At 46.6% G+C, this 15,813-nt stretch overlaps 1 protein-coding gene and 1 pseudogene across 1 annotated transcript; one reads left to right on the forward strand and one right to left on the reverse strand.

Moving 5' to 3' along the window:
* Positions 1-2,098: 2,098 nt before the first annotated feature.
* LOC136546152 (uncharacterized) lies at positions 2,099-3,515 on the forward strand. The gene is made up of 3 exons (XM_066538123.1): positions 2,099-2,550; positions 2,673-2,791; positions 2,882-3,515. The coding sequence occupies exons 1-3, from the start codon at positions 2,253-2,255 to the stop codon at positions 3,002-3,004; spliced, it is 540 nt and encodes a 179-aa protein (XP_066394220.1). The 5' UTR covers positions 2,099-2,252; the 3' UTR covers positions 3,005-3,515.
* Positions 3,516-11,523: 8,008 nt separating this feature from the next.
* Positions 11,524-14,876, reverse strand: LOC136546153 (zinc finger BED domain-containing protein RICESLEEPER 1-like; annotated as a pseudogene).
* Between the last annotated feature and the right edge of the window lie 937 nt (positions 14,877-15,813).

A 15,813-nucleotide genomic window follows, 5' to 3' on the forward strand; every position in this document is an offset into this window, starting at 1 on the left:
ACTGACTGCGGGGCCCGCCGCCGGTAGGTCACGTCACGGTGGTCACTCCCTTGCACCATCGGTCATGCTTCGTGCATGTGCTACAGCCATCAATGCCATGCATGGGTATGGCTCATCAATACGAACGATGGCTCGTGTCCAGCCGGCCACCAAACTGTACACGATACTTTTCCTTTATTTCTTTCGGTATATACTCAGTTTCAGCTGCTGGTACGAAGCTAGTACCTCTATATTCACTCATACCTTATTTGTGAAACAGAAACAAGGACGACAGGACCATACTGGCGACAGCTTAAATGAAAATAAAAAATGAATCTTGTTACAGAACTTTTAAAATAGTGATCCACATTAGCAATTGTCCTTTGACGGTTACCCACTAAATAGGCAGATACACGTTCGGCTTTGTTGGGATGTTGTCGGATTCGCATCAATCCACGTGTGTCGAAGTGGATTAGAGTGAAACTTAAACTAAATTACACTTCAACACTTGTGGATTGAAGTGAATCCAATAACATCCGAACAATGTCTTCAGAGGTGTCCTTACGTAGATATCCGAACAATGTCTTCAGAGGTGTCCTTACGTAGATATATCCTGAGATCAATATACAAGCCATCATTCGCTCTAAAACATCTACTTCTAACAAAGCTAAAACCGAAATGACACCGGTTCAGCTCCATTGAAATGGCGTCAGGCTTAGAAAAGATTAAAAGATGAATAATATTTTGTTACAAAATTATACAATGTCATCTCTGATTATATATGCCCATCTTCATGGGTTGACAATACCCAAACGGGCAGCCAATGATTGATCTTGCCTCATACGTTCTTCGTTCTTCCATGAGCTCTCACGTTCCTACCGTGGATGGAGTCCGGCTAGAATCATACACAACGTACATCAATAGAACCTTACCCAAGTCACTAAACTTAAATATGAGGAATGAATAAAAAAACATATATATAGCTCCAATAAAATCTCTATTAAAGCTTTTAAAATAGGGAGATCCTCAAATAATCCCGCTCGACTCTTGTTCGTGGGGTTCTCTATAAGGCCCCTATTTTTTTTTGTGTTGTTCGTTTTCTATTTAATTCCACGCATGCGCTCGCACATAATTGACACGCACGCAAAAGTAGAGATGTTAATTTGAGAACTAATATCAAAGTTGAGACCAAAAAAATCGCACCCTATAAAAGAGAATTCCTCAAATTTCAAGAGCCATGATCTGAGAGACGTTGCTGGAGTTGCTCGGTCCTCACATAAAACCCAACTCAAACTCTAACCTTATTGGAGACGACCTCACTAGGTTAGAGAAGTGAAGACAAGGTCAAAGCAACAAAATATTTTAGTTAGGGAAAGGATAAAACTGATTTTTTTTCTGTCCTTTTTGCGAAGGAGGGAAAGGATAAAAAGTTAAAAACGACTCTTAAGGTTCACAGAAAAAGAGAGCGAAACATATTTTTAGAGACATCAGGCAAGGATGATGAAAGGCCTTGCAGAAAAAGTAGAAAAGGGCGCCGGAAAGAAGAAAGGACGAGAATAAGCGTCAGCAATTTACTTTTTGCATATATAATAAATATATAAAAATGTGCAAGTGCGTTGTTGAAGTACGGTCACCGGCCAGGGAATACGGCAATGGCGAGCTCTCCGGCCGACCGTCTCCACCTGATGACCTTCGACGCTGACACATTGCTTGTCCAACATGCTAACACACAGCATCACTACTACTATTTCGTAATAACTTTAATATAATATAATATTATTATATCTAATCCAGTTAATAATCTACGACATCTATTCAGAAGTTGATAAAAAGTGACAAGACAACAACAAATCCTCCTTTCTTTGTCCTCGCTGCGCAAAAAAAAAAAAACAAATTCAGCTAACTGACGTGGCAGCAATTTCTAGGCTCTTGCATGAATTTCTACCCGAAACTTGAACGATTTTCCCGTGAATTTTTCTTGCAGTTTTGTCTGCCCAAGAATTACCGTGGCCGTAGTGGATTCAAATCCTCAACAGCCACCCGGACCCGGAACCCAAAACCCTCCAAGAGCAAAGCTCGTATCACCCACCCCTGCTCACATTTAACTCCCACCACCTCAAAAACTGCAAGCGCACGACCACCGTCTCCACTCTACACCACCATCACCGGTTCACCACCGCCTCCCTCTCCGCTCTCTTCCTCCCAACGACTCAAAGCGCCCACCACCAAACCAACGCTTCTGCAGCCTGCAGAGAGGGGCGCGGGCGGGCGCGATGGGCAACTGCCAGGCGGCAGAGGCGGCGGTGGTCATCATCCAGCACCCCGGCGGGAAGGTCGACCGCCTCTACTGGTCCACCACCGCCGCCGAGGTCATGCGGAACAACCCGGGACACTACGTTGCCCTCGTCATCCTCCGTGTTCCTGCCGATAACAAGCCCGCCGCCGCCGCCGCCGGGGACGCCGCGGCGTCTGCCGGCGGCGGTGGCGGGGCCAAGATCACCAGGGTCAAGCTGCTCAAGCCCAAGGACACGCTGCTCCTTGGCCAGGTCTACCGCCTCATCACCGCGCAAGGTTAGTTAGCACCCAGCTGTCCTGGGCATGGCCCATGGCGCGGTTCAATTTGTGCCTCGATTTCTTGTCTTCGGCTCCGGTAATCTTCAAATTCTCAATCCATGATTGTGCTCCGCGCGCAGAGGTGACGAAGGCGCTGCGGGCGAGGAAGAACGAGAAGATGCAGCGGTGCGAGGCCATCAGGCACCAGCACGAGCAGCTCCGGCGCGGCGACGGCGCGGACCAGAGCTCTTCCAACCAGGTCGGTCACCGATTCTCTGACACCATTTTTTTTCCTGCTGCAAGAAGCAGCAGTTACTGATTCTCGCCCCCACGCTGTCTGTCGCTTCAGGACGGGAGGCAGGACAAGGACCGGCACCGGGGAAGAGGCCGGCACTGGCAGCCGGCGCTGCAGAGCATCTCCGAGGCCGCGAGACAGAGCAGCAGCAGCTTCTCTGAATCCACCACCAGCTGAATGCTACTGACCGGACTCTGCCATCCGGCCGGCGCTCTCTTTCTTTCTTTCTTCTTTCTTTTTTTTGGGATTTCTGTTTGCTTGTTAGTAGTATAAAGTGCTTGAGCCTAGCCAGAAATGAAAAAAAAGAACTGTAAATCAGAGTGTCAGAGCAGGATCAATAGGAAGCTTGTTTCGTCTCTCATGTGATTTGGCATGGTGAAGCTGAAACTAGAACTGCGTATTCAGATCAATCGGGTGGTTTGCCAGCTGTAACTTCTCAGAGCATGAACACTGAGCAGAAAGAAAGAAAAAGGATGCAGTCCTTACTCTTCGATCCAGAAACTGAGTTCATGCTCTGAGAAAAAGGTTTAAGCACCGGACTCTTGTACCATACGGTATTATTAGTCTTCGCATCACTAGCAGAAACTGGGTTCAGATAACCTAGTGGTTTGGTAATTGTAACTTTGCAAAGCTTGAAGTCTGAGCACAAAGTGAAAAGGAAAAGAACACAAGTTTTACTATTCTCTCACTTCATTGTATCAATCTTTGGTCGACAGCAGAAATCATACAATCTGAGTATCTGACAGATAAACAAAACAAAAGAATTTCAATTTCAGACTGGAGATAAGTATATTTCGAAGCTGCTCGAGACTCGAGAGACATACCAAAACTGTAGCACAGACCATCATACATACATGTTGCAAATCTTGATTCTAGAGCACTGCTGGCGTCCAAATTACTCATAAACTAGGGACAGTACCATTCTTCATCTAGAATTCGCGATGTTCGAGGCGCCTTCGTTTTGAATTTCAGAATTAATCAGAGGCTTACCAGTTACCAGTGAGCGACTGACTGTCAGGTGCTAAGCACATGCTATTCAGTGTAAAATACTCGGCAGACGAGGGCAACACCACTGCTGCTGGTGATGAAGCAAGTGTTTAGGGGCGCTAAGCTCCATGAGACAACTTGGGGGAGACGCCGGCAGTGCCAGCCCGGACGGACGCCGTCCATGGTTGCCAGTGGAACTCCAGCCAGCCGCTGGCCGAGCCGAAACCGCCCGCGCACGTGTGGGCGTGTGGCGTGCTGCTGCCGCCCACCGCTGCGGTCTTGGGATTCAGTCCGGCTGTCCTGCAGCCTGCACGAGGGTCAGCTCAGCCTGCACTGCATTGGGAACAACTGAAACTGAGCTTCATATTGGTGGCTGGCTATACAGGGACCCAGATCCACATGCAACAGACAGTGCTTCATATTACGGAGGGCAGTGATCGTGTTCACTAAAGTGCAGTTGAGCATGCGAGTTCTGAGAGATGTTGGACAGAGATCAGACGCACCAAGATCGCCTCAGCATTTTATCGGTCCTCGCCTTTTAAGGTTTATTACGCGAGGCAATTACGGTATAATACAGCTGGGTGATTTGTGTGTCATGCACCTCTAGTGGTTCAGATCCAGATCTTAAGAGTATTGTGTTAATTTTCGTAGGACTCAATTGAGTCAAAATCCCAGTAATCAAAGATCCTAATACACGATCTACAGAGAAGCATAAAAGGGAGGAAAAGGGATAGGTAGAGTATGAAGTCGCAGACCATCGAAGGCCGTAGTGGTCGAAGCAGTCGGAGTGGTGGAAGCGCCGGCCGCGGCCTCGTTCGCGGATGCCATCTGCGCGCCGGCAGCGACGTTCGGTGGAGAGAGGAGGCGGTGCAGTGGCGTCCTTGGCGGCGGCGTGTGCGTCGGGGTGGCGTTGCCGGCGTCGGTGGTGCTTCCCGTCGCTAGCAGCGCCCCTTCTCAAGATCGGGTTAGGGTTAGGATGTCGGTGGGATGTCTAGCGGCGCGGTGAACCTCGTACTGCGAGCCTCGGCTCCCACCTTTCCTTTATAGCGCTGTGCGACGGGAGTCCACCAACCATGTAGGGTTGGGCGCCCCCGATCAGGACGCGAGAACAAGGCCCAAAGGTCGTTGGGCCTAATGGCGTGGGAGATCAATCCAACATTCTCCCCCTTAGATCTCTCATCACTTTCTTCGTTCTTTAATTCTTACTCAAAACTTTCGATTCATATTTTTCTTGCTTCCATCCTATTTCATCACAGATTAGTGCATAGAACTGTCCCGTCGTCACAGCAATTAGTGCCGTTAGACTAACAGCCACAATACACTTCTCCGTTTTGAAATGTAAACTTTCTTTGGGCCCTTCGTATGTTCGGAAATCATAGGCTTTCCCTTAAACCCATGCCGGCTACGTGTTCTCTGAACACGTTGGGTGGTAAGCCCTTTGTGAGTGGATCCGCGAGCATTTTCTCTGTACTTATATGCTCAAGATTTATTATATGATCCCGAACTTTATCTTTCACAACATAGTACTTTATGTCAATGTGTTTGGCAGCACCACTTGACCTATTGTTGTGAGCATACTGTACCGCTGGGTTGTTATCACAATATAACCTCAGTGGTTCATTTATATTATCAATCACTTTCAATCTGGGTATGAATTTCTTCAGCCAATTCACCTGCCCCGTTGCCTCATAGCATGCTACAAACTCGGCATACATTGTCGATGATGTAGTTACGGTTTGTTTGGAGCTTTTCCACGATATAGCCCCTCCTGCGAGAGTAAATACATACCCTGACATGGATTTTCTTTCTTCTCCCGCATAATCAGAATCTGAATAGCCCTCTATCTGCAGGGAATCAGATCTTCTATACGTAATCATGAGGCCTTTCGTACCCTGCAAATAACGCATGACTTTCTTCACTAATTTCCAATGTTCAATTCCTGGATTCTTTTGATATTTGCCAAGTAACCCGGTAACAAAAGCTAAGTCAGTGCGTGTACACACTTGAGCATATTGTAAACTTCCAACAGCTGAAGCATATGGTACCGCTTTCATTCGGTCAATTTCATATTGGTTCTTGGGACACTAATGTTCTCCAAATCTATCACCCTTGACTATAGGTGCAGGTGAAGGACTACACGCATGCATACTAAATTTCTTCAGGACTTTTTCTATGTATGCCTTTTGCGATAATCCTAGAACCCCCTTTCTTCTGTCTCGGTGAATCTCTATTCCCAAAACGAACGAGGCCTCACCGAGATCTTTCATATCAAAGTTTGAGGACAAGAATTTCTTCGTTTCCATTAGTAGATTGATATCACTACTAGCAAGCAAGATATCATCCACATACAAAACTAGGAATATGTACTTTCCATTCTTTAACTTTGCATAAACGCAATTGTCCTCAACATTTTCTTTAAACCCAAAACCTTTTATCGTTCTATCAAACTTCAAATACCACTGTCTTGAAGCTTGCTTCAATCCGTAGATTGATTTCTTCAGGCGGCATCCCATATTTTCCTTTCCTTTTACGACAAAACCTTTCGGTTGTACCATATAAACATTTTCTTCCAAATCCCCGTTTAGGAAAGCCGTCTTTACATCCATTTGATGTAACTCCAAATCATAGTGGGCTACAAGTGCTATTATAATTCTGAAGGAATCTTTACATGAGACTGGAGAAAACGTCTCATTGTAATCAATCCCTTCTCTTTGCGTGAAGTCTTTCGCCACAAGTCGCGCTTTAAATCTTTCTATATTCCCTTGGGAGTCATATTTCGTTTTGTAGACACATTTACAGCCTACTGTTTTGGCTCCTTTAGGAATATTTTCTAAGTCCCAAACTTTATTGGTACTCATTGATTTCAATTCATCTTCCATGGCCTTAAGCCACTTTGATGAGTGGTCGCTTCTCATGGCTTCTTCAAATGAGGTGGGATCATCCCTCATCTGAAATTCTTCTGTTTCATAAACTTTATAGTCATCAGTAATAACTGATCTTCTTATTCTTTGAGACCTCCTAGGTGCCTCTGGCACTTGTTCCACATTGGGCTGTTGTTGTTCTTCCTCATGTGCAACATTTGGTTCTATAGGTTCCTCAATGATAGGTTCCTCAAGGACTGGTTCCTCATGTTCATTCATTGTCGCCACAGGAGAACTTGTAACAGGTGTTGGCACTACAGTGTCCTGCACTGTTGGTGCAACAGCAGCATGTAGCGTGAAGAATGGTTCTTCAACCATCAGAGTGGGTACATGTACCCACTTTTCCTGTAGGCTGATTTCTCGTGCTACCATGCTCCCCCTGATCATGTTATCCTCCAAAAACACAGCGTGTCTTGTTTCTACAAACTTCGTATGTCTGTCAGGACAATAGAAACGATATCCTTTCGATCTTTCTGGATAGCCAATAAAATGACAGCTGACTGTCTTGGAGTATAACTTTCCTATGTTTGGGTTAAACACTTTTGCCTCGGCTGGACAGCCCCACACACGCAAATGGTTGAGTGAGGGTTCCCTTCCTGTCCACAATTCATATGGTGTTTTAGGCACCGACTTGCTTGGTACACGATTAAGTATATGAATGGCGGTTTTCAGCGCCTCCATCCATAAACTAATCGGTAATGTGGAGTAACTTATCATGCTTCTTACCATATCCATTAAGGTATGGTTACGTCTTTCAGCCACTCTATTTTGCTGAGGCTCCCCCGGTGTGGAGTACTGAGCAACTATGCCATTTTCCCGTAGGAACTTTGCAAACGGTCCAGGAATTTGGCCATATGGGGTATGTCGCCCATAGTACTCTCCATCTCGGTCTGATCGTACTATCTTGATTTTCTTATTGTGCTGATTTTCAACTTCAACTTTAAATATTTTGAATTTATCCAATGCTTCCAATCTTTCTTTAATTGGATAAATATTGCCATAACAAGAGTAGTCGTCTGTGAATGTTATAAACGAATCATAACCATCCACACTTTTCATAGGAAAAGAACCACATATGTCTGTATGGATTATTTCTAAAATTCCTGTGCTTCGTTTGACATCTTTCTTAATTTTCTTGACATACTTTCCTTTGATACAATCAACACGTTGTTCTAAATCTGAAAATTCTAAGTGCGGGAGAATTGATTCCTTAACCAATCGTTTTATTCTCCCCCTCGAAATATGGCCCAAGCGACAATGCCATAATTTCGAAGAGACATAATCAATTTTCTTCCGCTTCTTAGTTACATTCGCAGATGAGGAATCATTCACATTCTCATCACATACATTGTTCGCATTCTCAGCAAGAGATAATAAATAAAGCTTGTCTTGTCGAAAGGCAAGACCAACACATTTATTATAAACTAGTATCTTACACTTGCCACCACCAAAGTGGCAATCAATTCCATCATCATCAAGTTTCGAAACGCTTATCAAATTTCTATGCAAAGAGGGAACATAAAGTACTTCTTTAAGTCTAAGTACAAAACCATTATTCAATTCTAAAGAAAAAACTCCAATGGTTTCAACATTGGCTTGCACTCCATTGGCAACTTTAATCGTTCTTTCTCCTCTTTGCAAGGTTCTCGTCCCACTTAATCCCTGTAAGGAATTTGCAACATGAGTAGTTGCTCCTGAATCAACCCACCAAGTAGATTTATCATAACATAAATACAGGGATTCATCTATAAATGTAATAAATTCATCACCTTTCTTTAACAGAGATTTCAGGAAGTCTGGACAATCCCTCTTGTAGTGTCCCTTCTTGAAGCAGTGCTTGCACTGATCTTTTTCAGCTCCACCATACTGCTGATTCTCAGAATCCTGGGGTTTCTTTCCTTGTGAATTGGAGGAAGAGGCCTTATCCCACTTAGGTTTCCCTTGTGGTTTAGAATTCTTGCCATTAAAGTTCTTTCTTTTGTTGTCCTTCACAAAATGAGCGGATTCACCCTGTGAGTACTTTATCCTCTCTTCTTGAGCACACATTGAGATGAGTCTTTCTATGCCCCATCTTTTAGGCTGCATATTGTAATTCACAATGAATGTGTCATATTCTTTTGGCAAAGAAGCAAAAATCAAATGAATCAGGAAATCCTCCTCCTTCAAATTCATTTACTTTAGCTTAGATGCCGTAGTGTTCATCTTCAAAATATGCTCTCTTATGCTACCACCAGTGAATTTCTCATTCACAAGCTTCTTAATCAGTGAACTTGCTGTGGCCTTGGTAGACCTAGTAAACTGACTCTTGATTTTCTCAAGATATTCTTTGGCAGTAACACATTTAGGGATTGAGCCCCTTATCTGTTCTTCTATGGTGGCCTTGGCCACCAACAGGCACTTGCGGTTGGAGAGAGTCCATTGCCTATGTTCAAGGTCATATTTCATTCTTATTTCAGCATGATCACGCTTTCGAGCAGCGAAATCAACGTCAAATTCATTTTCACCTCCCACTGGGTCCTCTAGCTCAGTAGGACACGGTGAGGTGATGGAAAAATCGACCTCTCCCAACGCAAGTTCCAATTCATACTTCTCCCGCCACACACGGTGATTGGTCCCATTGAGTGTCGGGATGTTGGCAATGTTCACAATGCATTTGTCTCCTGAAATCACACCAGAGCAAGTAAGAAACATTTATACATAAAATTTCATGCTTTAACTCAACGTTGGTCAAATTAAAACTTATAATTCATCCATATAAACATTTTACATCACCGTTGGGCAGAAGTAAAATTAATGCATAATTTCTTATGAATCAAAATTATAATATTGTTATTAACAACGTTGGTCAGAAAATAACAACATCATAATCTCATAAAAAATTATCAGAAATTCATCACTTCTCTTAAAATTAAATTATCCCGTTGGTTTAAATTTAATCAAAAGAGAACAATAATTATCATGCACAGCGAAAACATTAATAATCTTTTCATATTATTATTTTTCTAGAAGCACTAAGTACTTTACTGTTTTCTGGCAAAATATCGTTGGATACAATTTGCACAGAAAATTATATCAAAATCATTCAAATTCATCAAAAATATGCATTAAAATTGCTCCTAGAAAAATAATAACAATTTTTTTTTCTTATCACTTCAGCCCAACGCGGCCCAGGACGGCAAAAAAACCGGCTCGGCCCAGTCCTCCGCGCGCGTGCAGGCCGCACCCAGGCCGCAACCTGGGCCTAGGCCGGCAAAGTCGCGCTGCCGCGCGCGCCCGCCTGGGTCAGCCGGCGGTCTAGTCGCGCTCCACCGTCGGATCAGATCGGACGGCCGAGCGTTCGTTTCGGTCGGATAAGAACTCCAACGCCGCGCGGGTGCCTCAAACCCTAGGTCATTCGGCCGCTGCTTCTCTCTCTCTTCTTCGCCGCTCTCTCCTCTCTCTACCTCATCTCTTCTCAGCGCAACAGCGACCGAGAGTGACGACGGCGAGCGAGCGTGCAGTGGGGCGGCCATAGCGCCGTCGCCGGCCCCCTCGCCGGCGCGCGTGCTCCCCAACACAGCACGCCGCCGTCGAGCGGCCTGGCCGCGGCGCTTCCTTGGCCGAGCCCGGCGAGCCAGCTCCCCGGCTCGGCTTCTTCTCCCGCGCCGGCGAAGGGACATCCCGACGCACGGCGAGGTAGACCTTCTTGTCCCTTCGGATTCGTTTTCTATCTTATTTCTTTTCTTTTTACTCGTTCACCCGAAAAGGGGATCTAGGGTTAGGGTTCGGTTGAGCCCGATTCATGTTTTTTTTTGTTTGATTCGAGTTCTCCAAGATTATCCCCTTTCCCCTCTTCGGATTTGGGTCTGCTTTTCTCTTCTCCGAACAAGGATTTAGATCTAGGGTTCGAAATCCGACCCTCCCCTTTTCCCCTTCTCTGATTTGATGTGGGGAATTAGGGTTAGGTCTTAGGGTTCGGCTTCGTGAGCCGAGGGCCCTATCTCTTCTCTGATCCGAATGGATCTGTTCTCTTTTCTTCTTTTACCCGGTTAGGGATACACAGAGGCACCTGGCTCCGATGCCATTGTTAATTTTCGTAGGACTCAATCGAGTCAAAATCCCAGTAATCAAAGATCCTAATACACGATCTACAGAGAGGCATAAAAGGGAGGAAAAGGGATAGGTAGAGTATGAAGTCGCAAACCATCGAAGGGCGTAGTGGTCGGAGCAGTCGGAGTGGTGGAAGCGCCGGCCGCGGCCTTGTTCACGGATGCCATCTGCGCGCCGGCAGCGACGTTCGGTGGAGAGAGGAGGCGGTGCAGTGGCATCCTTGGCGGCGGCGTGTACGTCGAGGTGGCGTTGCCGGCGTCGGTGGTGCTTCCCGTCGCTGGCAGCACCCCTTCTCAAGATCGGGTTAGGGTTAAGATGTCGGTGGGGTGTCTAGCGGCGCGGTGAACCTCGTACTGCGAGCCCCGACTCCCACCTTTCCTTTATAGCGCTGTGCGATGGGGGCTCACCAACCATGTAGGGTTGGGCGCCCCCGATCAGGGCGCGAGAACAAAGCCCAAAGGCCGTTGGGCCTAATGGCGTGGGAGATCAATCCAACATATTGGACTATTGGGTGGGGTTTTGTTTGATAATTTGGTCTGGTATCCATGCATCCCGTCCCGGCTCAATGATTCTGGAAGGGGCAAAAGCCTGATTAGCAGCGTGCGTGCGTGCTGCTAAAGGGCAAAGTGGTGTATCATTGTTCAAAGAAAGTCTGAATCTGAATCTGAATCTTTTTTTTTCTTTTCTGAACAGATCAAACTGTTGTGGCTGGAATTGGTAATCTAATACATTCCTGGCCCAAAGAGCCCATAACAAATCTGGAGAGGAGTAAGCGGATATCTGAACATAAAGTATCGGATACAATCATACAACATTGACAAGACGGTTCAGTATCTGAAACCCGTCACACGATATCCCATCTCATTGCTAACAGCACAGATTAGCAAATGGTAAATTAGGGAAGCAGCTTAGAACATTAGGAAGGACGAAGTCTTCGTTTTAAAGATCATCGGTTGACTCCTGGCTCGCACCTACCAAGACATGAGAACGCCCAACCGGTAGAAGAACATGATAGTATAAAATCAGGTAAGGAAAACAGAAAGTCTAGATCACAGGCCGTACCAGCTGTTGCAGCCAATCCTGAGTACAAACAAGCTCTTCAACCCATTGTTTACTACCGGACTCGGATATTGCTAGTGTTGCAGTTCTTGTTGCAGCCTTCCAGTCACTAATGCATGGTAGTGCCAACACATCGCGCGCCATCCGAGCAACCATGGGATAGTTCCTGCTGTGTTCCTTCCACCACTGGAGATCACTGGGTTTACCTGCTGCTCCTTTTAAACCAACGGGCTCACTTGTCGTGAGATGTGGTGCTTGCAAATACTGATCAAGTTCAGTCATCGGTCTCGCACTACACCGGTGCCAATGACGATCATACTCCACCAGCGTATCAACATCTACAACAGTTCCCTTGCTAGTTTTAGACCCAGAAGTGTTGTTAGGGTCTTCTGCCTGATCCAAATACTCATTGAAGAGGCTGGCCAATGTATCAAGCACATCGTTTTTTTCCAAACCAAAAAGCCAAACGGAGGACCTAATGCGCTCCAGGCGGTATTCAGGTTCCATGATCATAGGCATACAGCAATGGAAGAAGCAGATCTTCCAGCTTTCCTTGAACTTATTTTGCATCTTCTCCAGTATTTTGGAAAATGTGTCATCATCCTTGTAGCAGTAGATAAGAGATTCAAAATGCACATGCTGCTTCACATTCCGCAGCATGTTAAATAAATGAGCTGGAGTAGGGTATCTTTTGGTGGAGCCCACGTGTTTATGAAGACTGTCCAATTTATCACAAATCTTCCCTGCTGTCAACCAATCTTCTGATGACGGTGCATATCTGCAGTTGGGATACTGTACTGCTGCAGGAGTGCGACCGTTTGTACACTTAGAGAACTTTGACAGCTTCTCCAAGGTTTTCTCGAATTCATCCAGCCCCACCTGAATAACCTGGTCAACTAAATGAGTTGCATAACGTACCACAAACAAGCTCTGGTTGGCTGGTTGGCAGAAAGTGGATTCCGTTCCTGAAGGTTGGCTTTGACACTTGAAGCCACTGAATTATCAATGAATGCATCATCCAATATGATGCAGAAAACCTTGCCATTCACCATCGATATGATATCACTCAGCTCCTTTGCATTGCAGGAGGAATCCACGGCACGGAATGTGATGATCTTTTGCTGCTTTTCCCATTCACCATCGATGTAGTGAACTCTCAAGCACAAGAATGCCAAGACTGGGTCATAGTGCCACATATAGACACTCAAGCAAACACGACTGCGTAAGACTGTAAACTCCTGCATAAGCTTGGATTTTTCTTTCTGAAACAAGTTCAAAGTGTTCATCATCAGGTCGTCATGGGATGGCATCTTGACTAAAGGATTCAACCAAGTAACTAGCTCTCTAATCCATCTTGATCCACCATCTTTGGCAGGTGCCCATGCATGGCCAGTATCATGATAAGTTCTTCATGAGAAGCATTCTCATCCACCTGATGCTTTTGACTCGTGTCAGCAGGGATGCCGATCTGCTCAGCTGATGTGTTTTCCTTGTTAGATTGATTCCTCCAATTGTTTTCAGTGGAAATTCCAGGTAAAGCAAGATTCTTCTGCTCTGCAAGATCCTCATGAGGTCCATTCTGATCAACCTCTTGATTCATCCTAGTCATGGTGGTGGGAGTGTCAGGCAAGGCAAGCTCCTTCTGCGCAGGTGTGATGTCATCTTTGCCCACAAATTTCTTTTGGTTAGATGGCAAGAATGGGAGCTTCTTCTGTTTAGGATCAGAGCCAGCTGATACCGTGCCCTTCTGTGTAGATGGCAAAGATGTATGCTCCTGCATCTTTGCCCTCTTGAGAGTCGCAGGGATGCAACTGGCCAGGTGCTGTAGCAGGCTGCTAGTGCCATTGGTGCCACCGAAGACCTGGTGGCAGTGCATGCATTTAGCCTGCACGATCCTCCCTTCGGCAAAGGTGGGTATGAAGTCATCCCACACCTTGGACCGGAGCCTTTTGTTCAGATTTGTACCAGAGAACAGAGGGCTGGGGATGCTGCCAGTGCTCTCTTGTTCAACTAAGTCATTGGCAATGGCATCCATATCTTCTATGCCTAGGAAATAAAAGAAAAGACACAATATTAGTACAGGGAGCAATTTATCATAAGATTACAATATCTGAAATTTGTGGCAATGCAATGGAATAATTTTTTATTAAAGAGGTTAAGTTAACAAGCTTCTTTCTATAACCCTAGCCCCTAGGAATAACAACAGAAGAGAACTAGTGAATGCTAAAGACTAAATCTGATGTTCCGAAATGTCAGTAGAGCTTGTGAGTGTAAAACAACATGAAAGTTGAAGCAATAACACGAGTGCTGCTAATATTTCGTCCACAAGAAAGAAAAAGGTAAACAACATTGAAGAGGCAAGAAGAACATACTAGTTAATCATGTATTGGAACTACGTATCAGACTACAAAGTTATAGTTATCACTGCATATCAAAAAAAAAAAAAAAAACCGAGAGAGCCGTACCGTTCACCATTTTATGGCTTTCTTGTCGATGAAAATTCAGACTTTTCTCACTGTCACACTCTATCCACGCCTAGTTACCTTCAAAGTACAAACCAAGGAAACCAAATCATCCATCCTGATCTGCACAATCGCTTCCGAAGCAGATGATCAACCGCGAATCAACTGAAACCAAAGATATACGGAGATTAACAAGTCGAGGTGCAGTTGGTCTCCCCCTCCCTCCCCACAAAAAACAAACAAAACAGAGCATCAAGAAATAGGCGAAGGCGAAGCCCATACTGATCTTTGCAATCCCACGGGAAGGGGCGGATCAGCAAAGGGCTAGGGGCGCGGAGCTGGGTTCTCGGAAGCAGGGGAGACGGAGGGGGGGACGCAGCATCCTTCCTCTCGGTGTCGGCGGCGGAAGAGACGAGGCGGGAATGGAGGGAAGGGGAAAACCGGGAGCAGCCTTTCCTGCCGCTTTCTCCCGCTAAACTGCCCGCTGGCATGCTCGGCCGCTCGGCGCATTGCGGGATGGGCGGGCCTAAGATCGACTACAACAGCGAGAAGGCAAAACGGTGACCCATTCCAGGATTTAGGTTGTCCATAGCAAATGGGTCACCGACCCAAAAACTTCGTTTTCCAACAGCCACAAGGCAAAGAAGGAGCCCCCCGAGGTCCGCCCGTCTCCCTCCCCGCAGAGGTCCGCTCGTCTCCCTCCCCGCCTCTCTGCATGCGTCGCCCACTGCCTTGAGGGCCAACTCCGCCACGGGAAGGCATAGGAGGGGCTCGCTGGGGAAGAAGACCCGGGGCGGTCTTGCCTCCTTGCACCGGCCGCTCCACCTCGACGGCGAGGAGGAGGAGAGCGCGAGGCGCGCGAGGAGGCGACGCTTGCGGAGGCGGTGGCCGCTGCCGGCGCCGTCCACCCTCCACCGCCCACCACTGACTCCACCACATCACCGACGCCGCCGCTGCTCCCCCTCGCCGCGGCCCCGCTAGGCGAGGCCTCCCGGCGCGGGCAGCAGAGGCCGCCCTGGCGCAGTTCCGACGGTGCGGACGCGACCTCCCCCACGCCTCGTCGTAGTCGTCTGCGGAAGCACGTCATCGTCGTCGTCGGCTCCACCCCGATGCCTAGGCCCACCACTACCGGCGCAAGAGGATTGCGTCGTGGGGAAGAGACGACGCATCTTTGTGTTTCGGCTCAGCTCATACCCAAAATGGGTGTTCGGATTGCATACGCCGTTGGAGGCTGTTTTTTTTACCCAAAACACAGTGCGCTACCCAAAATGTGTTTGGGTCCTGCTTTGGCTACTCCGTTGGAGACAGTCTAAGCCCAGTGTATTTTGATTGGGGGGTGCTATAGGCTGGGCTCCCTGAGCCCAATGTTTATTGGGTTATTTGGATTTATGCTATTATAATTTTCGATGTTTGGAGAAACGTCATTACTATCCGTCTATTTTAAAGCATGCCATTATAATCCAAAATC

Source organism: Miscanthus floridulus, chromosome 3 (genome assembly GCF_019320115.1).
Source record: "Miscanthus floridulus cultivar M001 chromosome 3, ASM1932011v1, whole genome shotgun sequence".
Taxonomy (NCBI): Eukaryota; Viridiplantae; Streptophyta; class Magnoliopsida; order Poales; family Poaceae; genus Miscanthus; species Miscanthus floridulus.

What these genes read in the sequence shown, in the direction of transcription:
- LOC136546152 (XM_066538123.1), top strand. Translation starts at nt 2,253, where the DNA reads ATGGGCAACTGCCAGGCGGCAGAGGCGGCGGTGGTCATCATCCAGCAC. An exon ending in CCGCCTCATCACCGCGCAAG is followed by an intron (nt 2,551 to 2,672) that starts GTTAGTTAGCAC and finishes CTCCGCGCGCAG; the next exon opens with AGGTGACGAAGGCGCTGCGG. An exon ending in ACCAGAGCTCTTCCAACCAG is followed by an intron (nt 2,792 to 2,881) that starts GTCGGTCACCGA and finishes CTGTCGCTTCAG; the next exon opens with GACGGGAGGCAGGACAAGGA.